The sequence below is a fragment of the Symphalangus syndactylus genome, chromosome 14 (genome assembly GCF_028878055.3).
Source record: "Symphalangus syndactylus isolate Jambi chromosome 14, NHGRI_mSymSyn1-v2.1_pri, whole genome shotgun sequence".
NCBI lineage: Eukaryota > Metazoa > Chordata > Mammalia > Primates > Hylobatidae > Symphalangus > Symphalangus syndactylus.
Window position 1 is genome coordinate 37,161,515 of NC_072436.2, and position 26,420 is coordinate 37,187,934.

At 41.6% G+C, this 26,420-nt stretch overlaps 1 protein-coding gene across 32 annotated transcripts in view; it reads right to left on the reverse strand.

Annotated features, from left to right (window-relative positions):
• Positions 1-1,625: 1,625 nt before the first annotated feature.
• Positions 1,626-26,420, reverse strand: part of IMMT (inner membrane mitochondrial protein) — a 53,804-nt gene continuing 29,009 nt past the window's right edge. For 15 of the 32 annotated variants that reach the window (XM_055243953.2, XM_055243947.2, XM_055243943.2 and 12 more), the window contains 9 exons: positions 24,729-24,865; positions 20,180-20,283; positions 17,733-17,868; positions 16,627-16,756; positions 11,258-11,272; positions 8,975-9,198; positions 5,385-5,516; positions 3,747-3,876; positions 1,626-2,569 (listed from right to left, as the gene is read on the reverse strand). In XM_055243953.2, coding sequence (XP_055099928.1) covers positions 1,956-2,569; positions 3,747-3,876; positions 5,385-5,516; positions 8,975-9,198; positions 11,258-11,272; positions 16,627-16,756; positions 17,733-17,868; positions 20,180-20,283; positions 24,729-24,865 — 1,622 coding nt within the window. In that variant the 3' untranslated portion in view covers positions 1,626-1,955. Of the gene's footprint in view, positions 2,570-3,746; positions 3,877-5,384; positions 5,517-8,974; positions 9,199-11,257; positions 11,273-16,611; positions 16,757-17,732; positions 17,869-20,155; positions 20,284-24,728; positions 24,866-26,420 lie in introns of those variants that run through there. The other 17 variants (XM_063617558.1, XM_063617557.1, XM_055243952.2 and 14 more) reach the window with 5 other exon arrangements.

Sequence of the window (26,420 nt, forward strand, 5' to 3'; positions counted from 1 at the left end):
AACCTGGGAGGCAGAGGTTGCAGGGAGCAGAAGATCGCGCCACTGCACTCCAGCCTGGGCGACAGTGCGAGAGTCTGTCTCAAAAAAGAATAATAAAAAATAAACCACTCAGTATTGCTTCTTCTAAGTTCAGACAGATAATCACATCTGAAGGAAGTTATTTCAGGGCTCCAAGAGAAACTTAGATTTTCTTATAACCCATAATATTTTACATATACAAGTGGAATTGAAATTATAAGCATTTCTAATACGACAAATAGGGAAGTTTAGCTTTACAAGTAATGTATTTTGCAATTTTGTGCCATTCCAAAAGGGAAAACTGAATTTAGAACAGTCCTATTATCTCCTAATAAAAACTTAGTATCCCCTAGGTAGGTGCACAGAGTGCCTCTGCCTTTGAGATTACAGGCATTAATCTCAGGAAGGAACACAAAGCATGTGTTCCAATCAGAAACTAGATATATTTTGTTGAATTAAGTAAATCCACTTAGGGAATATGAGGACTATTGACAACATTAACACAAGCCAAAGGTGGACCAATATATCCCAAAATCAAAGGACAAGGCCAGTGCCATACAGACACTAGAAAGTAATTACCCAAATGCAGGGGCTGGCATACACCTACAGATGCAGAACCTGCCCCTTTTGTGATTCCAGATGTGTTGCTCAGATAAAAGTCCCTCCTCAAATTCTTTGTAAATACACAATCCCCAACAAACAGTTGTAATTTTGATGAAAGTTGACATATTTTTATGTAGAGATGGTGGTCTTCATGGAGTAAAAAAAATGTTAGTGCTTATGCAATATGACAATTGTACTATTAGAAAGATGAACTGAGAAAGTTCTCTGGGTTTTACAGCAATCTAAATCAAATACACAACAAAACTATTTAATCTCTTCATTAAGATTCCAGGCTCCCCATCCCCCCACTTTGAAGGGATTCACAGCCCAGGTACTAGAAAGAACTAAGCTCCATTACCAGTGTTTTAGAACTGCCAGCTGTGACCCACATAGGGCTGCTGAATTAACTTGTGGGTAGAGACCAACATTTTAACAAGTCACTAGAACAATATATCCCCAATTATAAATACATGTGGCACTTTGGCTTGTATATTACTCTTTTGAGTCTGAGCAGCAGGAATCAATTCACCAAAACCTTCAAAGCCAAAAAGCAGGCTGTGGACTTCTGGTGACGCAATTCACAGCCTGGAAACTCTGTGAGCTAGAAGTTCCTACTTCTGCTGCTGTTGTTTCTCAAGGATATTTTCTGTACATACAACAAACTAGAAATTTTTTTTTTTTTTTTTGAGACGGAGTTTTGCTCTTGTTGCCCAGGCTGGAGTGCGATGGCGCGATCCTGACTCACTACAACCTCCACCTCCCAGGTTCAAGCGATTCTCCTGCCTCAGCCTCCCGAGTAGCTGGGATTACAGGCATGCGCCACCACGCCCAGCTTAATTTTGTATTTTTAGTAGAGATGGGTTTCTCCATGTTGGTCAGGCTGGTCTCGAACTCCCAACCTCAGGTGATCCGCCCGCCTCAGCCTCCCAAAGTGCTGGGATTACAGGCGTGAGCCACCGCACCTGGCCAGAAATGTACTTTTTGAAAAGGGATAAGATACTCAGTTTTCATCTTGTTGCTTTATTCAGTTTGCTCCGAGGGCAAAATCAACAGTAGAGATCACAAACATTATTTTGATTGGCCTCACAAGCCTCATCAGTAAAACCTGAAAAAACAGAAAATGTTACACAAGTTGCAAAGAAAGCACTCCTGGAGTTCACTGACATGATAGCAAATGGAAAGAATATAAAATGCAACAGGTGTTAACATTTAGAACAGTACTTGTAAACCCACTCATTTCTAGACAATTCTGGGACCCTTGTTGCGAACCCTTCATCTATCACTGCTAATTTCCTTTGACATGAAATATGACTTTATGAAAATCTTCCTAAACCTTACTCTGGCTGCACTTGAGTGGTTCCTATTCCTACGGCACTGGCATACGCTGTCAGGATTTCCACTATCTGTTTTGTTTCTAGGGTCATTCGGGCTTCCTTCAGCCAGTCCTGTGCCACTCGTCTGGATTCCCCCTTCAGCTGATTGACAAACTTTGCTGCTAGCTCCAGATCACCATGCTCAATGCAATAGGAAGCATATGACAGTAATTTAAATGTGTTTATATCCTCGGGGCAGAGCTCCGGGGGCGGCTTCAGTTGCTGAGGTGGGAATAGGAGCAGGGACTGTAGGTAGGAGAGGAAGTACTGGTACAAGCTATTTCTGGTTTCATCAATCATTGCTACCCTTCGGGCCAGTTTTTGAACAGCATAGAAACGGGCTCTAAGGGTCTCTTCACTGTACACCCCACGGGTCAGGGACTCTGGAGGGATAGCTGCAGTTAAAGCTTGGGTAAATTCATTATCAGAACAGTTGGCTTTGATGGCCTCAACTGCACCACCCAGCGGGATAGTAGGTGTTTCTGCAGATGAGGTCTTCATACTGTACTTTAATGCCTCCACTGAAAGCCAGAGTTGGTGGGCTTTTCTGGCTTCCTCTTCAGCAACTGCATGACCTACAAAGAAAAAAAGTCAAAGCCAAACATTTTTCTCTCCATCTGACAACATACATCCACAGAACTGATGCACATTCAACAAGCTACATCTACACATGTGGAAGATGAGGCCAGAGTTTCTTACAACCCCACCCCCACCACTTATTTCTGGTGTATTTTCCTAGCTGGCCTCTTCATATCAGGCAGTAAAGTCAGAAGTCATTCACATCTGCATGATATCTAATCCACATATTTACCTTTACTAGTTGAGAAAGAAACATTATTTAAATTAGGCTAAGACTTACGCTAAGGCCATCAGAAATTTTCTGCAAAGAAATGGGAGACTTCAGGGCCAGGCACAATGGCTCACGCCTGTAATCCCAGCACTTTGGGAGGCCGAGGTGGGTGGATCACTTGTGGTCAGGAGTTCAGGACTAGCCTGGCCAACATGGTGAAACCCTGTGTCTACTAAAAAATACAAAACCTAGCCAGGCGTGGTGGCACGCACCTGTATTCCCAGCTACTCAGGAAGCTGAGGCAGGAGAATCGCTTGAACCCAGGAGGCGGAGGCTGCAGTGAGTCGATATCACACCACTGCACTCTACCCTGGGCGACAGAGCAAGACTCTGTCTCAAAAAAAAAAAAAAAAAAAAAGAAATGGGAGACTTCAAACGAACTTAACAGACTACTGGATCTTGAAATTCTGTATTCAATTTATTTTTTTTGTTATGCAACAAAAAAAGATTCCATAACATCCTAAAAAAAACCCATTTTATTAATACCCTCATTGTCAGGACATTTCTCTTTCAATGTGGCACATGGAGGCCTCAGCATAAATACTGTCCATTTGGTAGTTGGACTTGGCAAATCACCACCTCCAGATAACCCACCAAGCCTGTGGAAGGCAAGCATGGGACCACACTGACCCCTAGCCCTTACCACCCAGGCACATGCGACATAGCCAAAGGGTACTGGGTAAATAGCCTTGTAAATGGTGATTTTGTGTTTGTCATACAAGGTATAAAATTTCTAGTTATATAGATTTTGCCATTACTTTTAATGGCAAAAACTGCAATTAAGTAGAGTGATTAGTATTTTTATGTCCTGATGTCAATACATGTACCCCATTTTCCCTATAAAATTATTTTAATAAATTATGCCGAGGAAAATTATCTGTAATAATATAGCTTATGCTTACTCTGAACAGCCTGTTCGATTCCTCTGAGTCTGGCATAGGCAGTATTTATATCCAGAGTAAAGTTGTCAACTTGCTCTTGACTGAGACGACGAAACTGTAATTCTTGTTCAGAGAGTTTCTCAGACAGGTTCTGAAATAAAACAAATAGTTCCAGAAAAAAGTGATACTCAATGCATGTCACGTAACTGTGTAATCTTCCCGCAACTACTTGCTGAAGCAAAGAGGGCCTTAGAGTTGTCATGAAATTCCTACATTTTGTGTAAAGTTTCAAAAATGTCCTGACTCATATTTAATGTATATAATTTTTTTTTTTTTTTGAGATGGAATCTTGCTCTATTGCCAGGTTGGAGTGCAGTGGCACAATCTCGGCTCACTGCAACCTCCGCCTCCCAGGTTCAAGTGATTCTCCTGCCTCAGCCTCCCAAGTAGCTGGGATTACAGGCATGCATCACTATGCCAATTATTGTATTTTTAGTAGAGACGGGTTTCACCATGTTGGCCAGGATGGTCTCGATCTCTTAACCTCGTGATCCGCCCACCTCGGCCTCCCAAAGTGCTGGGATTACAGGCGTGAGCCACCATGCCCGGCTGATGTATATAATTCTTTACAAGTTTACTGATGGAACCTAATATTAGAGGAGGCATACCAAGAGAAGAGAGAAGGCTGTTAAAGTCAGAAACAAACTGCCAACTGTATTTTATTTTTGAGACAGAATCTTGCTCTGTCACCCAGGCTGGAGTGCAGTGGCACAACCTCAGCTCACTGCAACCTCCACCTCCCAGATTCAAACGATTCTCATGCCTTAGCTTCCGGAGCGGCTGGGATTACAGGCATGCACCACCACACTCAGCTAATTTTTCTATTTTTAATAAGAGACAGGGTTTCGCCATGTTGGTCAGGCTGGTCTTGAACTCTTGGCCTCAAGCGATCCACCTGCCTCAGCCTCCCAAACTGCTGGGATTATAGGTGTGAGCCACCATGCTCAGCCACAAATTGTCAGCTTTAGAAAGTAAATTATCTGTATTGCAAACCTAAACATAATAATTAGATTAAATTATATTCCAATATCTTATATTTAAGAGCTTATACATTAATTTTTCTCAGAAAAATATCCATCAAATAGAATTTAAAATACCTTTTCATACTGACATACATTGCGATTCTCTGGAAGAATTTACTTAGAAAACCTCAGTATCTTCTTGCAAGACAAAGTAACAAGTTAATATTACTGTAAATGATTTCTTGAATAGAAACTATGATTACAGGCATCCTGATAATTTACTGGGATTTCAAAACTTAACTTCTCTGGGAAATTACCTCAGTTATAAAAATCTAAGCACTACCATGCCATCTATAGGAGGAAGATACACATGTCAAATATTACTGTCTGCATTCCTGAATTCCCCTTTACCAACTCTCCTTAAAGCTCTGAAGATTCCAAATGACTAGAATATATATTTTAAAAACACATCTGATCATGAACACACAGGTACACCATTATGTAAAAAGAAGCAGTTTTGTAAACATACAAGGAGATTTCCAAATCTTCGACATCCTCAGAGTACATTAAAAGGAAAGGAGAGTCTGTTAATCCTGTCAGGAAGAGGGGTGTGGCTGAAGGGAGTCCAGGTCCTCACCTGCTCAAATTCAGACTTCAATTCCTGTTCTTGTACCCTAAGGACATCTCGCAAGTGATCTGTGTGGGCAGCTGCCTGTCGGCGAAGCTGGGTTCTCATTTCATTCTCCATGGCATCTCTGACTTCTTCTATCTGTGAAACCAAACAAAATAATTATTCGTTTTCGATTCTCCATATATACTTTTAGGAAAACAGAAAGACCACTATCAACCATGACAACAGCAGCTTCCATATCCTGAACCCCTCTAATGTGCCAGGCATGTGTACACTTCTACTTCTTATGTGAAACGGAAAGCTAAACCCTGGAGGTGACTCAAACAAGATCACATGGCTGTGGCAAAAACCAGATTTCAAACAAAGGTCTCTCTCACCCCCAAACTTGTGGTTTTTCTACATCACCAGGCTGCCTCTCATATAAAACACTGTCATTTCCTGAATCACATGCTCCTCTGAGAAATAACTAAATCCAGGATATGAAGAAAACTAACTATACACTTGGAATCAAGCGTAGCTTTACTACAACCATCTGTGTGACCTTGGGGAAATGATTTATCTTCTCAAATCTCCACTTTCTCATTTGTGAGTAATAATGCCTACTTTGAAGAATCATTAAGAAAATTAGTTGGCCGGGCATGGTGGCTCACGCCTGTAATCCCAGCACTTTGGGAGGTTGAGGCGGGCAGATCACGAGGTCAGGAGATCGAGACCATCCTGGCTAACACGGTGAAACCCCGTCTCTACTAAAAATACAAAAAAAGATTAGCCGGGCATGGTGGCGGGTGCCTGTAGTCCTAGCTACTCGGGAGACTGAGGTAGGAGAATGGCGTGAACCCAGGAGGCAGCGCTTGCAGTGAGCCAAGACTGCGCCACTGCACTCCAGCCTGGGCAATAGAGCAAGACTCCGTCTCAAAAAAAAAAAAAAAAGAAAATTAGTAAGTATCTGGTAGTTATTGACATAGTCTCCTAAACAAAGGAAACTGCTTATTTTTAAATGAATTTAAATTCAACATGGGCCAAAAAAAAAAACAAAAAAAAATATACCTTGCCTAACAAATAGCCATAGGTCACTTTACAAATTACTTAACACTGATTACCTGAAATCCAGAACTTATTTTTTCTCAGAAACAATATAATAAATCAATGAATCCATTCAGTCAGTGCATAAGTTATTTATGAAGTGCCAGCCCTGTGTGCCAGGCAGTGCCTACTATCTGTATGGATCCAATGGTGCTTAGGGCAGACGAACTTCTTGCTCTCACACAGTGTATATCTCAATGGAGGCAGCAGACAGTAAACAAGTAAACAAAAAAGACATCTCAGATTGTGATACATATTTCTACGAATGACTTTGAGCAGACAAGGACCTGTTGTGAAGCATCAACACCCCTTCAACCTCCTTTTCCCCCACCTTACATTTAAAATAAACAGGGCAACATAACAGAAAGTAATACAGAGGCTCTACTTTGGACTGAAGGGATAGGAAATCTCAGTCTTGCTAAGAAAGTGACATCTAGGCTTAAAACTTAAGCTTAGAGCTCAAGGTTTAAACAGAGAAGATAGAACAATGTACTAGGCAGAGAAAACATAAAGGTCCCAAGACGAAAGATACAGTCAAGGTACAGACAAAAAATACCAGGGTGCCTGGAGCAGTGAAATGGCTCATGGCATGCAGCGATCAAGAAGCCTTTTGGGTATTGGTTAAGAATTTGGAATTATATTAAATGAAATGGGTAGTCTATGGAGGATTTCCGGCAGTGTAGTGTCTCATTCGACTATGTTTTATTTGCCTGCGTAAATAGACACAGAAAGAAGGGTATGAAGAAAGGGGAAATTGGCTGGGCATGGTGGCTCACACCTGTAATCCCAGCACTTTGGTGTTTAAATTCCTTGGTGAAGGCCGGGCATGGTGCCTCATGCCTGTAATCCTGGCACCGCGGGAGGCCAAGGCAGGTGGATCACTTGAGGTCAGGAGTTTGAGACCAGCCTGGCCAACATGGGAAAACCCCGTCTCTACTAAAAATACAAAAATTAGCCACGTGTGGTGGCATGCACCTGTAAGTCTAGCTACTCAGGAGGCTGAGAGGCACAAGAATCACTTGAACCTGGGAGGCAGAGGTTGCAATGAGCCAAGATTGCACTACTGCACTCTATCCTGGGCCACAAAGACAGACTGTCTCCAAAAAAAAAAAAGGAAAACAAAAAGAAAAAATAGTGGAAGCTTGGGCTAAGGTGGTAGTAATGGAGTGGACAGATTTGGGATTTATGTTGAATGCAGAACTGGTAGGCTCTGTGGGGCAACTGAATATGAATTGATGGGAGAACAACAAAGCATGATTTGGGCTGGAATAACTGAGTAGATTGTTCAACTCAGTTTATTTAGAGAGAAACAAGTTGAGGGGCTGGAAGACAGGTTGGAGAGAATAAATAAATCTGTTTGGAACATGATAAGCATGAAATGACTACTGAAAATCCAGCAGAGATACCCCGTAGGCTGTTGGATAGGAACCTGAAGCCAAGGCAGAGGTCAGAGCTGGAGATAGACATTTATCAGGTATAGATGGTATTTAAACTTCCAAGCCACGGGACTCAACAAGAACACTTAGAGACGGTTTAGATGCAGAAAACGTTTCAGAACTAATGCCAGGTATGCCACTATTTGAGAGGCTGAGCAGAAAAGGAGGTTAAGGAGTGGCCAGCAAGGTAGGAGAAAGGCTAGAAGAGTATGGTGTCAGGGAGCCTAGGGAAGAAATAGTTTCAAAAAGGAGGGAGTGGCCAATAGTACTGCTAAGAAGACACAAAGGTGGGATGAGTAGTTAGGTTCCCAAATCAGCCTGTGGACACCTATTTAATAAATGGTGTGCCCAGATAGAGGGCTAAAGAAGCTATTTCACCTGTTTTTTAACCACCAACCACTTAACAACAATAGCAGAGAAAAATATACTCAGACTCCAACAAAGATTCATTCAGCACTGCTTTAAGGGACAGAGGCTCAGCTCCACTGGAAAGATGAGCTAGATAATCCTGGATACCAGTAACTTATTACTTTCTTAAACTTCTGCATCTGCTCAACATAAAGGAACTCTGCTCGATCACTCCTTTCCTAGAAGTTCTGATGAGGAGAATGAAGACTAAGCTCCATTCTAAAGGTCAACTGGCATGACTTATATTCAATATCCTAAAGCCAATGACTGTCAGTATTTTTTTTTTCTTTTTTTTTTTTTTTTTTTTTTGAGACAGTCTTGCTCCATCACCCAAGCTGGAGTGCAGTGGCACGATCTTAGCTCACTGCAACATCCACCTCCCTGGTTCAAGTGGTTCTCCTGCCTCAGCCTTCTGAGTAGCTGGGATTACAGGTGCCAGCCACCACGCCCAGCTAATTTTTGTATTTTTAGAAGAGATGGGGGTTTCACCATATTGGCCAGCCTGGTCTCGAGCTCCTGACCACAAGTGATCCACCCACCTCGGCCCCCCAAAGTGCTGCGATTACAGGCATGAACCACTGCACCCGGCTGAGCCAGTATTATTTCTACAAGTAAACAATCAAGTTAGAGTCACTTTAAATGTTAGGCAACAATTCTCATTTCTTTTACCTTTCTGTCCTGTTCAGCCTGTATTTCACTTCTGTGATGTTCTAATGCTTTTGCTACTGCAGAGTCAAATGACCGCTTTTCTTCCAGCTTTTGTTTCTCCAAGGCTAACGTGATGTGCTGCTTTTCAGTGGCCTTCTGTTCTGCCAGCTCTCTGTTCAACTGATCGATACGACGATGTGCGTGAGCAATCAGGGAGTTCAGATCATCAGTAGAGAGCTTGTCAGCTAAGCAAAAGAGCATGTTAAAATATTAATGATGTCACTGAAATTATACCTCATTACAAGGTAATCTGCATCAACTGATTATAATTTAAGAGCAGTAAACAAAAGTAAAACTTAGCTAACATGAAAAGAGATTTAGATTCCCCAGTTCAATCAGAAACTGGCTAGTGTCCAATAAGGTATTTTCAACCCCTGGCAAAATTCAGGTAGGCCGTCAGATGATCAGTTGTTTTCCAGGAACCCTCTTTTAATCTGAACTAATTATAAATGGACTTACTCATTTACTGTAACCTTGCCTATAAAGACAAAACTTATATATATACCATCACTTCTATATTTTCTTTCAGGCATAACTCTGATTAGTTATAACAGGCATCCAATTGAAGATTCTTTTCTGCTGAAACTAAAAATCAAATTCAAATTCTCTCAGACTTTTCCTTAATAAGTTTTTTTACTTTTCTTAAACACATATAATCTAGATTAAATCCCAACACAGCAACCAGAGCTGTCCATCAGAATCACTGCAAAGCTTTTTAAAATCACCTAAAGATTCGCATCTAGGCTTAAACCAATGTTCGTGTTTTTTCAAAATCTCAATCCAAAAATGTAGCAACACACACAGATTAAGAATTATGGCTCCAGCCAGCAGGCACAGTGGCTCACGCCTGTAATCTCAGCACTTTGGGAGGCCGAGGCGGGCAGATCACCTGAGGTCAGGAGTTCGAGACCAGCTTGGCCAACCTGGTGAAACTCCGTCTCTACTAAAAATGCAAAAATTAGCTGGGCATGATGGTGGACACCTGTAATCCCAGCTACTTGGGAGGCTGAGGTAGGAGAATTACTTGAGCCCAGGAGACAGAGGTTGCAGTGAGCCAAAATTGCGCCACTGTACTCTAGCCTGGGCAACAGCGCAAGACTCCATCTCAAAAAAAAAAAAAAAAAAAAAAGAATTATGGCTCCACTGGCCAGACGCAGTGGCTGATGCCAATAATCCCAGCCCTTTAAGAGGCCGAGACGGGTGGATCACTTTAGGCCAGGAGTTTGAGACTAGCCTGGCCATCATGGTGAAACCCTGACTCTACTAAAAATACAAAAATTAGCCAGGTGTGGGAGCACATGCCTGTAATCCCAGCTACTCAGGAGGCTGAGGAATGAGAATTGCTTGAATCCAGGAGGCAGAGATTGCAGTGAACTGAAATTGTGCCACTGCACTCCAGCCTGGTGACAGAGCAAGACCTTGTCTCAAAAAAAAAAAAAAAAAAAAAGAATTATGACTCCATCGCTTCTTAGTCTTTTGGCTAAGATGAAGTGAAGAATTATGGCTCCAACAGCAAAATATGGAATGCAGGAAATTCTATATGACTAATGACTCAATTTCTTAATAAATACATTGTAAAGCAAAAAACAAAAATGGGCAAGAGATTTATTGACTAAACTCAACATGTGGAACGTCTACGGGTATCGATTCGAATAAAAAACTGTAAAAACTCATTGTATGAAATAATAGGGGATATTTCAACACTGAATGGACATTTGGTGACTAGGGAATTGTTACTAAGTTTTAGGTGCGATAATAGTATGGTGATGTTTTTGAAACATACTGAAAGTATTTACAAGTGAAAGAATGTGATATTTGAGTCTGCTTCTATATAAGCTGAGGAGGAGTGGGAATAGATGAGACAAAACTGGTCATGTGCTGATGGCTACAAAACTGAGTGATGGGTCCTGGAAGTTCTTTAGTTTTCTTCTTACTTTTTAATGTTTGAAATTCTCCAAAGTAATCAGTTACAATCCATATTACACACACACACACACACACACACACACACACACACACACACACACTTCACATCTATAGGATTCCAATCACTTGATGAAACATTTTCATTCCTGAGAGCATTCAGATGCCAAAAATATCCAATTCAGATTTATCATGTGACATAATTCTACTTTGTATCTATTTAGATGGCTTTGTGTAAGAATTATAGGCACAACAAAAAGACTTTAGTCTCTTAATACCCAAAACAAAAGACTTTAAACATGAAATATACATAACACTCACCTAAGTCTGAAACACCTACAAAGGAAAAAATAGAACAGTTTGAAAAAAAAAGAATGCACATACTTTAGTTATTGATCATTAAACAGAAATATCTAAAAGGAAACAAGAAGGAATCGGAGACTAGTACCAGGAAAAGCTATTTTAATACTGGAAAATGAAATGATACAGCTATTTTCTAAAATTTAAACTGTAAAACAAGACAAATCAAGGTAAATAACATTTTAGAAAATAAAAGAATCATTGATATTAATTGTGGTTTTGGTTTCAAAGGACTCATCTTGTTTCACAGTAATCAACTTAAATTTTTTGTTTGTTTTTTTTTTTTTTTTTTGAGACAGAGCCTTCCTCTGTTGCCTAGCCTAGAGTGCAGTGGTGCAACCTCAGGTCACTGCAACCTCCACCTGCTGGGCTCAAGCAATCCTCCCACCTCAGCCTCCCAAGTAACTTGGACTAGAGGTGTGTGCCACCATACCGGGCTAATTTTTGTACTTTTTTGTAGAGATGGGGTTTTGCCATGTTGCCCAGGCTGGTCTCAAACTCCCAGGCTCAAGCGATCCGCCTTCCTCAGCCTCCCAAAATGCTGGGATTACAGGCATGAGCCACTGCGCCCAGCAACCTAAACATCTTTTTTTTTTTTTTTTTTTTGAGACAGAGTCTCGCTCTGTCACCCAGGCTGGAGTGCAGTGGCGCAATCTCAGCTCACTGCAACCTCTGCCTCTTGGGCTCAAGGGATTCTCCTGCCTCAGCCTCCCAAGTAGCTGGGACTACAGGCGCCTCCCACCACGCCTGGCTAATTTTCATATTTTTAGTAGACGGGGTTTCACTATGTTGGCCAGGCTGGTCTCGAACTCCTGACCTCAAATGATCTGCCCGCCTCAGCCTCCCAAAGTGCTGGGATTACAGGCGTGAGCCACCATGCCCGGCCTCAACTTAAGCATTTCATAGAAACTATAATTTTTTTTTATCCCTCGCATTTTCATTAGTCCATACAGTATTTTACTAAATCAGTTTTGACTCTCTGTTCTCAGTACCAGGCCTCTCTTAACATTTCAGATACTTAATAAATTCAGTTCTTCTTTGAAATTTTTAAAACAATGAATTCATACTAAATTTTCATTTAACCTGTGCAAATTAAAGAACTACAATGGCCTGATTTGAGAGTAAAGGAAAAAATGGCATTCTGTATAGTTTGAATGATGTCCCCCACCACGATCACAAGTATCACAAGTACCCAGTGTGAACATATGACAGGAGAAGGGGAATGCAGCCAGTCGCAGCTACTGCCTCTCAGGATGAGCTGATGAACATCCTGGTATGAATGTCCTTTTTTTTTTTTTTTTTTGAGACAGAGTCTCCCATTGCCCAGGCTGGAGTGTAGCAGCACGATCTCGGCTCACTGTAACCTCCACCTCCCGGGTTCAAGTGATTCTCTTGCCTCAGCCTCCCGAGTAGCTAGGACCACAGGTGCACGCCACCATGCTTGACTAATTTTTGTATTTTTCGTAGAGATGGGGTTTCACCATATCGGCCAGGCCAGTCTTGAACTCCTAACCTCAGGCAATCCACCCACCTCAGCCTCCCAAAGTGCTAGGATTATAGGTGTGAGCCACTGCACCTGGCCAGTCCTGACCTTTTTAATAACCTTTGCATTCAACAAGTCCAAAGACAGGTATTTTTCATCCAAGGGGCTCTGAACATCAACTGACTAAACATCACTCCCTCCTACACCGTCAATCTCATAAAAATAAAATTTCCTCCTTACTATGGTTACATCATTCCTCTTCTCAAAAGGCCAAAAGGGAGTCCTGTGCTGCTGATACAAATCATTTAGGCAGAGAATAGTGAGGCTAGTGGGGGAGAATGAAATCCCGGCTCTTACCCCAACCTTGGGCAAATTACTTTTCTGTCTCAGTTTTTTCATCTATGTAATTGGGATAATAACAAAATTTGCCTTGTAAGGCTATTATGAATTTCAAATAAGTTAATATATGTGAAACACTTAGAACTCAGTGCCCAGTACAAAATAATGCTCAATACCACTAGCTATTACTACGTTTGGAAACTTGCTCAGCTACAGATAACACACAAAGAGTACTGGACGTAGTGAACATCATCAGGACATTTGTTGTTTAGGGAAATAATAAGAGCAATCCCAGAACTTAAAGTATAATAAAAAAAAAATGATAATAAGAGCAAAATGCCTCATAACACAAACCAGTACTAACAAATTTGGTTTAGGTCTTAGTGTATTCTGATTTCAGAGGTGAGGACATCCACTGAGGGCTAGGGTAATCATGGAATAATTACTATCTCTAGAAATACACGAGAAATGAGTAATACCGGTTGTCCCTGAGGAGGAAAACAGTGTGAGAGGGAAACTTCAAATGCCATTTGTACCTTTCAAATTTTGTATTGTGAATATATACTCTATTTTATAAATTAATAAAGATTTAAATGGAGGTCACTCAAAAAAGAAACAACATAGAGATTGCTTCACAAGGGACCTTCATTTTCTACATGGCCCCTTTCTTTAGCACAGGCTTCTCAACCTTGGTGCTACTGACCTTCTGGTCCAGACAGTTCTCTGCTGTAAGGGGCTTTTCTGTGTACTATAGGATGTTTAGCAGCACGTCTGGCCTCCACCCACCACATGTCAGTAGCTCCCTACAGGTGGGGCAAACAAAAATGTCTCCCAGTGTTGCCAAATGTCATGTGAGGGACAAAATGCCCTCAGTTGAGAACCACTGTTTAACATTTTCATGTTTTACGACAGGCAGCCGGGCGTGGTGTCTCACGCCTGTAATCCCAGCACTTTGGGAGGCCGAGGTAGATGGATAATTTGAGGTCAGGAGTTTGAGACCAGCCTGACCAACATGGTGAAACCCAGTCTTTACTAAAAATACAAAAAAACTAGCTGGGTGTGGTAGCACACGCCTGTAATCCCAGCTACTCGGGAGGCTGAGGCAGGAGAATCGCTTGAACCCATGAGGCGGAGGTTGCAGTGAGCCAAGATCGCACCACTGCACTCCAGCCTGGGTGACACAGCAAGACTCCATCTCAAAAAAAAAAAAAAAGTTTTGAGATAGGCACTTTCAAAAGCAGAAAAAAAGCAAGTTAAAAACGTGAGAGCTGGCTTGGAAAAATTAGTAGGATTTAGTCTACTGGGAAGACCAAAGACAGAATGCAAATTCTTAGGGTTGATGCTCGTATCTAACTCTCCACAAATAAAATTTGTCCTGCCCTGTCAACCTAATTTCATTTTATTTGAGCCACTGGAGACTCCCTACTACCTACCAATGTCAAATTTATGCCAAGGAGCTTGCATATATCTAATGCAAAGAGACAACAAACAAGCCAATGAATAAGAATTTCAAGAAGATAAAATAAGGTAATATGGTACAGTGGTTTGTGGAGGAATATAATCAGGGAAGGTCTCTGAGGTGCTCACATCTGTTTCAATTGTAACCTCAATGAAGCACAGACAACCCCTTGAGAAATTCTGATGAGGGAAGCAGTGCCAACGTGGCTCTGGTTTATCCTTCTCAAGGATAAACTGTCCACGATGCCCTCTTTGCTCGATGGTAGCTATCCAGTGTCTAAACAAAAGTCACTGGTCCCAGACTGAACTTTGTATTTCTCCACATTATTCTCTCTCATAAATCGTACTGTCACTTTTTTTATTTGACAACAGTCTAACTGATATCTGCCTCCTGAGTCAACTGCATTCAAAGAGCTCAATGTCTGAGTTATCTTTTGACAGCCTTAACTCCACTTCTTGACATTCAGTCTCCCTGGGTGGCCATCATGCAGAATGATTATAAATCCCTGCACTGGTGTTTACTACCTTCACTCCTTAGACCCGCCGTGGTTCTGTGATGCAATCCTGACACCTTCAGCCCGGAGAGGCCTACAACATGAGAAGTCTGCTTTCTAACAAATGCTAGCATTTAAACAGTGTTTTAAGCCAGGTGTGGTGGCTCACACCTGTAATCCCAGCATTTTGAGAGGCCAAGGTGGGCGAATCACTTGAGGTCAGGGGTTCAAAACCAGCCTGGCCAAAATGGCGAAACCCTGTCTCTACTAAAAGTACAAAAAAATTGGTTGGGCGCAATGGCTCACACCTGTAATCCCAGCTACTCAGGAGGCTGAGGCAGGAGAATTGCTTGAACCTGGGAGGCGGAGGTTGCAGTGAGCCAAGATCGCGCCATTGCACTCCAGCCTGGGCAACAAGAGTAAAACTCTGTCTCAAAAAAAAAAAAAAAAAAAAGAAAAAAAAAAGGTACAAAAAATTAGCCTGGTGTGGTGTCGCATGCTTGTAATCCCAGCTATTTGGGAAGCTGAGGCAAGAGGATCGCTTGAACCTGGGAGGTGGAGGACTACACTCCAGCCTGGGCAACAACAAAAAAAAAAACTAAAAATAAAAATAAACGGTATTTTAATTTTGCTGAGACAGGTGATCTCTGTGATTCTTAGTACTGTCATGGAACTTCAGGGAAATGTGACTATAGTTACACCATGTAACGACTTCAGCATCAAAGTTCTCTGTAGTCTCAGCTTGAGGAAGTGGATAGCCAGACAGCTGGTTCCTTTCTCAATGCAGGGTCCCTAGGTAAATTCTCAACAAAGTGTTGTTTTGTCACAGAGCAGACATAAAGTGTGCTTTAAATAATTCACTACAAATACTTTTAAAGTAATAAGGTTTTTTAATACTTATACATATACAATATTTCAGTAGCATCAAGGTTATAATGTCACTTTTGTTCACTCAAATTCCAAACTTTTTTTTTTTTTTTTTTTGAGTAGCAGATCAGAACAGAACCAATCACATGTTCACCACAGCTAAAACTACAAGAGTATTGTTGCGGCTGTGTCATCTGTAATGATTGTGGTTTTTTTTTTGTTTTGTTTTGTTTTTGTTTTTTGAGACGGAGTCTTTCTCTGTCCCCCGGGCTGGAGTGCAGTGGCGCGATCTCGGCTCACTGCAAGCTCCGCCTCCCAGGTTCACGCCATTCTCCTGCCTCAGCCTCCCAAGTAGCTAGGACTACAGGCGCCCGCCAACACGCCCGGCTAATTTTTTGTATTTTTTTTAGTAGAGACGGGGTTTCACCGTGTTAGCCAGGATGGTCTCGATCTCCTGACCTTGTGATCCGCCCGCCTCGACCTCCCAAAGTGCTGGGATTACAGGCTTGAGCCACCGCGCCCGGCCAATGATTGTGGTTAAAATAAAATGCTGTAACAGTGTACTGTACACAAAAAGAGATATGCATGCATGCCAGAGGGATTTGGACTACAATGGAGATTAAGCAAGTTTAGATTCATTGATTAGTGGTTAAAACATCGAAAAAAACCATTACTTCAGTTGTACTCACTCATTCCTTTCCACCCAGGAAGGACTTCTGGAGTAATACTGTCCAGCTCTCGTTTAAAGTCATCCCGAGCTTGGACCACCAGCTCATGATACTGAGATACAACCTTAGCCTCAGACTGAGCTGCTTGGACCTGAGCAAATACACAGGGTATGTGATTAAATTGAACAAAAAGTACCATAAACATTCCAAGAAACAGAAGTAGTATTCCTTCATTTGTTTACATTTTGTTGGAAATGTGTAAGGAAATCTGAAGCTCAGAAACAGAACATAAGCCTTATTTGTTTCCTTCTAATTCCTATTCAAATACCATGGACAGGCCCTTTCCCATCTTACTATGCCCCCTCCCTCCATATAGATGATATAAGTGCAGGCAGAAGATCTGCTACAAAATGGACATTTTCATAAGTGACAATAATCATAACCAAAAATGTTACCTATTATAGAAAGTGTCAACAATACGGAACAATCCACTTGGTTGGTGTCCAAGGCAAAAAAACAAATTTTTTTTTTTTTTTTTTTTGGTCTCACTCTGTTACCCAGGATGGAGTGCAGTGGCACCATCTCAGCTCACTGTAGCCTCAACCTCAAAGGCCCAAGCCATCCTCTCACCTCAGTCTCCTGAGTAGCTAGGACTACAGGCACACACCACCATGTCCACTTAATTTTTGCATTTTTTGTAGAAACAGAGTTTCACCATGTTGCCCAGGCTGGTCTCAAACTCCTGGGCTCAACTTATCTGCCCACCTTGGCCTGCCAAAGTGAGGGGAGCAGTGCCAACGTGGCTCTGGTTTATCCTTCTCAAGGATAAACTGTCCACAATGCCCTCTTTGCTCGATGGTAGCTATCCAGTGTCTAAACAAAAGTCACTGGTCCCAGACTGAACTTTGTATTTCTCCACATTATTCTCTCTCATAAATCGTATGTGTATTACAGGTGTGAACCACTACACCCAGCCAAGGCAAATTTTTTAAAACAGTAACAACTAATATACTTTGCAGGAGAAAAGAGGGGGAGATGGTAGGAATTTGCTGTTTTCCTAAATCCTTAAAATCCTTTAAGAGATTATATTTTAAAATATAAAATATTATAAGACTTAGGAAACATACCTTTTTGACCACATTATCCAGATCAACTATCATGTTGTGAAGTTTACCCTCTGCAGCAGTTATATGAGGCTTGGCCCCAGCAACCTCTTTTTTCTTGGCATTTTCAATCACACTTTTCATCTTCTCTAACTCTTCTCTGGAAACCAACAAAACAAAGATTTAATATAACTTCTTGTCAACTGTATTAAAAAGTTTTGATGTCAGTACAGTAAATAATTGTTAAAAGTCTATGAAAGAGGCTGGGAGCAGTGGCTGATACCTGTAATCCCAGCACTTTGGAGGCCAAGGCAGGAGGATCACTTGAGCCCAGGAGTTCAAGACCAGCCTGGGCAACATAGGGAAACCATGTCTCTATTTTATTTAAAAAAAAACTAAAAGAAAAGTCAATGAAAGAAATGTAATTGTTCTTTTTTTTTTTTCTTTTTTTAAAGACTAGTCAAGTGCAATAGTAAGAAGAGAGGAAAGACTAGAACGAGAGAGTTCGATCCGTAACTGACTGTGAACAATCAACTGAGCTAACTCACTACCTTTGGACACGCATCAGTGGTTTTCTGGAGTCAATAAACAGAGAGGCTTTTCTCATCAACAACTGAAAACACCTTGGTTAGAAGCTAGATTTACTAGAGTGAACCAGAGAGGTAGCATGATATATGGAGTGACCCAGACTTCAGAGTAAGACAGCCCCAGATTCAGCTCCCATATCAGCCTCTCATTTCCTACATGCTTTCGTGTAAGGAACAGAAGTAATTCATGAGAAGTACTTAGTGCCTGGCCGAATCATGAGCACACAATAAAGAGCAGCTCTTGCAAAGATCAACCTGACTCACCAAACAATGAGAGAGAGCTAAAGAAGGCAAAGGCACAGGAGAAGGCAAAAACCTCACTGGGCGAATACTTAACTGGGTCTCAGGGAGCCCTCACGATTCAGAATGTTTCATAAGTCAGACAGACTGTGGTCTACCCACCATAAAACACAGAACTCAAAGTGATATGAGCATAATGCCTTAAATCTCCTAAAAGATATGCTAGTTTTATCAGAAGACTTCCTTCTCTACTAATAATAAATATTTTCTTAAAAAAGACAGCAAAATTTTGAGTGACAAATAACTATTCCATACTGCTGATGAAGATCTTTAGTCAAATGTAGGTTTCCATCAACAGAGGTTGATCTTATATCTGGGTATGCTTGCTCAATCCTAGTTTTAGCCAACTTCCAGGAATCAAGGTCAACGTGGCATACCTATTACATACTCACTATTTTGGTTAAGGCAAATATTGTGACATACTTTCTACATTCTGATAAACTGCCCAAACTGTCCCAGTAAAATCTTAAAACTACAGCAGAATCTCAGTACATCTGTAGAGATACATCATCTAAGCAATAATCCAAAGCAAAACTGACTTTTATATAAGATCCTTTATATGTCTAGGTGTGGTGGCTCATGCCAGTCCCAGCTACTCAGGGGGCTGAGGTGGGAGGATGGCTTGAGCCTGGGAGGTTGAGGCTATAGTGAGCCCTGATCATGCCCCTGCACTATGGCATGGGCGACAGAGCAAGACCATGAATAAAAAAATAAAAAAAATCCTTTATATAAGTTTCTGCCAAATTTATTCTGGCCTAATTTTATATATATATACATTTTGAGATGGAGTCTCACTCTGCCGCCCAGGCTCAGGCTGGAGTGCAGTGGCACAATCTCAGCTCACTGCAACCTCTGCCTCCGGGGTTCAAGTGATTCTCCTATCTCAGCCTCCTGAGTCGCTGGGACTACAGGCGCACGCCACCACGCCTGGCTAACATTTTCATTTTTAGTAGAGACAGGGTCTCACCATGTTGGACAGGATGGCTCAAACTCTTGGTCTCAGGTGATCTGCCTCCTAGGCCTCCCAAAGTACTGGGATTACAGGTGTGAGCCAATGTACTCAGTCTAGACTAATTATATTTTATTCCTGCTCTCTTTTTACACCTTTGTACAAATTCCTTTTTTTTTTTTTTTTTTTTTGAGACGGTGTCTCGCTCTGTCGCCCAGGCTGGGGTGCAATGGCATGATCTCGGCTCACTGCAACCTCCACCTCCTGGGTTGAAGCGATTCTCCTGCCTCAGCCTCCCGAGTAGCTGGGACTGCAGGCGCCCGCCACCAAGCCCAGCTAATTTTTTTGTATTTTTAATAGGGACAGGGTTTCACCATGTTGGCCAGGATGGTTTCGATCTCTTGACCTCGTGATCTGCCCGCCTCAGCCTCCCAAAGTGCTGGGATTACAGGCGTGAGCCACCGTGCCCGGCCGGTACAAACTCCTAATGCCAATTCAGAACAAGCACAGGTGGAAAAGTGAGAGAAGGGTTTCTCTACCTCCTCTTTATTCTATACAGACAATACAAAGAACACCCAGCCCAAAGAAAGCCACCAGGAGGCCCTAATTACTTGTTAAAGTCCATGAGTAATTACTTGGCTTTGAGAAGGGCATCGGCAGCTTCATCTACTGCCTTTCTGCGTTCCTTCAATGCACCCTCCACTGTGCGCCACTGAGCAGATTTCTTCTCGCCTGCAATCTAAACAAAAAATTTTAATTATATAATAAATAACTGCTATTATTGTCATATGATAGGCCAACAAGATTGAACACAGAAATATGTGACATTAAATTCAAAGGTAAAAATTTATATGCAATGTTTCTCCAGAGTAAGAACTCTTAATTTAAGGCTTATGTTCTTAATTTAAGGCTTATGATCTGCCCACGTCGGCCCCTCAAAGTGCTGGGATTACAGGCATGAGCCACTGCCCGGCCATATAAGCATTTTCTAAGGAGAGTTTTTTTGTTTTTTTTTTTTTTTTTTTTGAGATTCTCAAAAGGATGGACAAACCAAAATCAGAGTTTAAGGATAAACAGGAGGTTTACATATTTGTAGGGTCCTTATTCCTCATAAATGTTACCCTAAAGAATTACTCTTCTTAATTTGTCACATATAAGTCAACTATTGTCAAAAACCTCCCTTGAGGTGACTCTTACGGTATGTGAATTGTGTATTAAAAAACAAAAAAAGTTTTGGCCGGGTGCAGTGGCTCATGCCTATAATCCCAGCACTTTGGGAGGCTGAGACGGGCGGATCACGAGGTCAAGAGATCGAGACCATCCTGGCCAACATGGTGAAACCCCGTCTCTACTAAAAATACAAAAATTAGCTGGGCATGGTGGTGGGTGCCTGTAATCTCAGCTACTTGGGAGGCTTAGGCAGGAGAATAGCTTGAATACAGGAGGTGGAGGTTGCAGTGAGCTGAGATCACGCCACTGCATTCCAGCCTGACGACAGAGAAAGACTACTTCTCAAAAAAGTTTTCCTTGAAAATCTTAGGCAGAACCAACATCTTTTTCTCCAGCTATGGAAATGATTGCCACTTTTTTGAGCGGAGCTGGCTCATATTTAGGGAATATATAATCTTAGGAAGAAAACCCTCTAACACTCTAATACCACTAAGTGCAGCAAGAGTCTCACACTATGAGGGGGTGCAAGGTACCCAGAACACTCAGGGCCTAGACAGAGTGCAGTGGCTCATGCCTGTAATCCCAGCACTGTAGCAGGATCACTTAAGCCCAGTTGTTTGAGACCAGCCTGAACAACATAGTGAGACCCCATTTCAACAAAATAAAAAAAATAGCCAGGCGTAGTGGCTCATGCCTGTGGTCCCAGCTACTTGAGGGGCTGATGTGGGAGGATCATTTGAGCCTGGGATGAGGCCACAGTGAGCTGTAATCACAGCACTACACTCCAGCCTGGGTGATAGAGCAAGACTCTGTCTCAAAAACAAAAAAATTATGTGAAATAATAAACAAGATCTAGTGGAGAACTAATAAATACCCTATTTAGAAGTAGTGATGAGCATACATAATATTCAAGAGATCTGCAAGTAACTATAATGTGATCTGAAAACATCTGTGCTTTCTATTGGTGACATGGTCACAGTACTGCTAAAATTACTGTGGTTTGTTGCCAATATTCATAGTTGAAGAAAATGGTTTTAAATTTCAACTTGAGGCTAGGGAAAATAAAGATGTTTCCCTCCTTCAAGTTCAATGAGCCCCTGAATTCTATCTACAGACTCAACTCCAGGTTAAGAGTCCATACATTTGGAAGAAATATTTGTACTTTTCTTCATGTATCGCTTTTTAAATGTTCTATGTAGCCGGGTGCAGTGGCTCACAACTGTAATCCCAGCAATTGGGGAGGCTGAGGTGAGCAGATCACCTGAGGTCAGGAGTTCAAGACCAGCCTGGCCAATATGATGAAACCCTGTCTCTACTAAGATGGGTGTGGTGATGGGCGCCTGTAATCCCAGCTACTCGGGAGGCTGAGGTAGGAGAATCGCTCGAACCTGGGAGGCAGAGGTTGCAGTGAGCCGAGATCACGCTATTGCACTCCAGCCTGGGCAACAAAGCAAGACTCCATCTCCAAAAAAAAAAAAAAAAAAAGAATATTCTATGTAAAATTTTGCGAAGTATATCTTATGATGTGAAAAACGAAGTTGATGTTTCAGTGAATTCCCACTTTAGTCTTTTTTTTTTTTTTTTTTTTTTTGAGATGGAGTTTGATTCTTGTTGCCCAGGCTGGAGTGCAATGGCTCGATCTTGGCTCACCACAACCTCCACCTCCCAGGTTCAAGCGATTCTCCTGCGTCAGTCTCCCGAGTAGCTGGGATTACAGGCATGGGCCACCGTGCCCAGCTAGTTTTATATTTTTAGTAGAAACGGGGTTTCTCCATGCTGGTCAGGATGGTCTTGAACTCCTGACCTCAAATGATCCACCAACCTCAGCCTCCTACAGTGCTGGGATTATAGGCATGAGCCACCGCGCCTGGCCCGCTTTAGTCATCTTGAAAATAAAATACATCAAGAATGTATACTGATTTGGGGCCAGGCATGGTGGCTTACGCCTATAATCCCAGCACTTTTGGGAGGCAGAGGCAGGTAGACCACTTGAGGTCATGAGTTCGAGACCAGCCTGGCCAACATAGTTAAACCCTCTCTGTACGAAAAATAGAAAAATTAGCCAGGTGTGGTGGTGGGCACCTGTAATTTCAGCTACTTGAGAGGCTAAGGCAGGAGAATTGCTTGAACCTGGGAGGCAGAAGTTGCAGTGAGCAGAGATCACGCCACTGCGCTCCAGCCTGGTGACAGAGCGAGACTCTGTCTCAAAAAAAAAAAGAATGGATGCTGATTTGGGCCACATGAACTGACCCAAATAGAATTACAAAGCATGTAAATGTCAATGACATATCTGGGGGCCAAAATTTATCACCCTTGTTGAAGGTACTCCTGCTTACAGAGGTCCAAGGAAAACCTACCCTGTAACAGACACAGATTCCCCTACAATCAAACTAAATCCTGGTATTACCAAATCCAACTCTTCACAAACACAGATTTGTGAAAGTTATTCAGTATATATTAGAAATTACATGTGCACCTGTAGCTTCTTGTACTAGAAAAAACAAAAGATGGAATTCATTCTTAACATTTCAAAATGTGTTCATACATTTTTCTAATTATTTTGTACATTAGCTAATACTCTCATCTGTTAACTGCTACCACTGAATTATAAAATCTTGACTGCAATAGATTTTACACTGTCTAATCACCATGTGCTACACATTATGTGCGCTGGGAAGATGAAATACTACCTGTGTACCCTTATACCCAAGTAGTAACATGGAATTTAAAGCTTCTAATCTGTGTCCTTCTGAGGGATACTGGTCTACTTGGGTTTGAACCCAACACCCTTACATCACGCAACTTCTAGCCTTCCCATATCGGTAACCAGCAAATTAAATTTCCTGGGTGGTTTCCACTTTGCTGACTGAACTCTGATATTTAAGTATTTTTCTTGGACTTTGAATAAAATGGAATTTTCTTTAAATTTTCAAAGGTTATAGTTTCTTGCTACTAACATCAGAGGTCTAATTAAACTCTTGTCATATAAGTACATATGACTGAAACAATGTAAAGTGTGTGTAAAATTTTTTTTAAAACTACAGTTATGATGGCAAAATAACTTTACTGACCATGTATGATACTGATCCTTAAGATTAATAATTTATGTATTTTACTTTAATTTACTCCTTAAATGACTTGGAATAGAAATACATTTATACATACTGAATAACTTAATATAATTATAAAATAATTTATTAGGTCCCAGTATTAAATTTTGAAAAATCAATGTTACTACTTCATTCTTTGAAGTGTTTAGCATAAGTTAAATAATCATAAACATTTAAAATAGCAGGTGTTTCAGGGAACATGAGATCTATTATTTCTTAAAACTGCGTGTCAAGTTTGAAAAATATCTTAAAAAGTTTACCTATGGAAATAGCAATTTTAAAGCAAACAACAAAAATATTTAAGCACTATTAAAATATGAAAGCAAATCTGAACTAATTCTTGTGCTGAATCAGTGTTGTAAGATATAGTAAAGTACAATGTATAAAATTCATTCTAAAAAATTTAAAGGCTTTTTTCAGTTCGTTTTTTAAAGATAATTACTCTAAGGCCAAGCACAGTGGCTCACGCCTGTAATCCCAACATTTTGGGAGGCCGAAGCAGGCGGATCACTTGAGGTCAAGAGTTCCAGTCCTGCCTGGCCAAAATGGCAAACCCTGTCTTTACTAAAAGTACAAAAATTAGCCGGGCATGGTGGCAGGAGCCTGTAATCCCAGCTACTTGGGAGGCTAAGCCAGGAGAATCGCTTGAACCTGGGAGGTGGAGGTTGCAATGAGCCGAGATCGCAACACTGGACTCCAGCCCGGGTGACAGGGCAAGACTCCATCTCAAAACAATAACAAAAAAAGATTAATTATTCCAGACTATCTTCGCCAGTGAGAGAAAGCCTATATCATATGAAAGAAGGCAGTCTGTTAAATATTACACTTCTCTCCACCCTCGATTTTTCTTTTTGTCCTCCAAGTCATGACAGCCAAAACACTTCTAATCATTCATTGGGCTCACCTCAGAATTGTCCATGGCGGCTTTCAATATGTTGGAGTGTGCATTGACAGCCTGGACCGCAGCATTCTGAGCTGCAATAGTCTGCAGAGTGACACTTGCAGTTTGCCTCAGAGCATCTTCTAAGCTCTTGGCTAGAGCTTAAAAAAAAAAAAAAAAAAAAAAAAAATGAACAGTTAAAAAACAAATCCCTACCCCCATAAATGACTTTAAACTTTTGCTGTTCTCCTATTTAGTCTTCCATTGCATTTCCCAAAAAATTTAAAAAGGAACAAAATACATGAGACTCAAATTTAGGGAATCAAAGTTTTACTTAAAAGTATGGTAAAGGCCGGGCGCGGTGGCTCACGCCTGTAATCCCAGCACTTTGGCAGGCCGAGGCGGGCGGATCACAAGGTCAGGAGTTTGAGACCAACCTGACCAATGTGGTGAAACCCCGTCTCTACTAAAAATACAAAAATTAGCCGGGCATAGTGGCGGGTGCCTGTAGTTCCAGCTACTCGGGAGGCTGAGGCAGGAGAATCGCTTGAACCAGGGAGGCGGAGCTTGCAGTGAGCCGAGATCACGCCACTGCACTCTAGCCCGGGCGACAGAGCGAGAGTCTCTCAAAAAAAAAAAAAAAAAAAAGTATGGTAAAATACTGATAATTTAGTCTGGATGATAAATCTATGAAGCTTTATTACACTTCTTTTTTTTTTTTTTGAGACAGAGTCTCGCTCTGTCGCCCAGGCTGGAGTGCAGTGGCGCGATCTCGGCTCACTGCCAGCTCCGCCTTCAGGGTTCACGCCATTCTCCTGCCTCGAGGCCTTCCGAGTAGATGGGACTACAGGCACCTACCACCACACCCAGCTAATTTTTTTGTATTTTTTAGTAGAGACAGGGTTTCACCATGTTAGCCAGGATAGTCTCGATCTACTGACCTCGTGATCTGCCCTCCTTGGCCTCCCAAAGTGCTGGGATTACAGGCGTGAGCCACCGTGCCCGGTTTTTTTTTTTTTTTTTTTTTTTGGAGAGGGAGTCCCACTCTATCGCCCAGGCTGGAGTGCAGTAGCACCATCTCAGTTCACTGCAACCTCCACCTCCCGGGTTCAGGCGATTCTCCTGCCTCAGTCTCCTGAGTAGCTGGGACTACAGGTGCCTGCCACCACGCTCGGCTAATTTTTTTGTATTTTTAGTACAGACGGGGTTTCACCGTGTTAGCCAGGATGGTCTCTATCTCCTGACCTCGTGATCCGCCCACCTCAGCCTCTCAAAGTGCTGGGATTACAGGCATGAGCCACTGTGCCCAGCCTACTTTTTCTTTTCTGTATTATCTAAACTTTTTCAAAATAAAAAGTGTTTTTTGTTTTTTTTTTTCAAAATTATTTAAAGAAGGGTAATGTATTTCAAATGGGAGAAACAAGGTTTAGGACACTATAGCCCCTTTTACATATTGTGGCTATAAACTCAACAAATCCATCAGCTTTCTTCATTTTAAACAACAATCATAACAGGGAAAAAGAGGTGCCCATTTCATCCCCTTAGCAAGAAGGAATACTCCTAGCAAAACACTTATATTGACAAGATACAAGAAAACAGACAAGAGAAAGAAAAAGACAAATAAGAAAACAAGTCAAAAAATACAAAACAAAACCCAAAGGCAACTTGAAATGGACAGTGTTCTTCCACAAAAAGACTCAAGAAATAGCAGACACC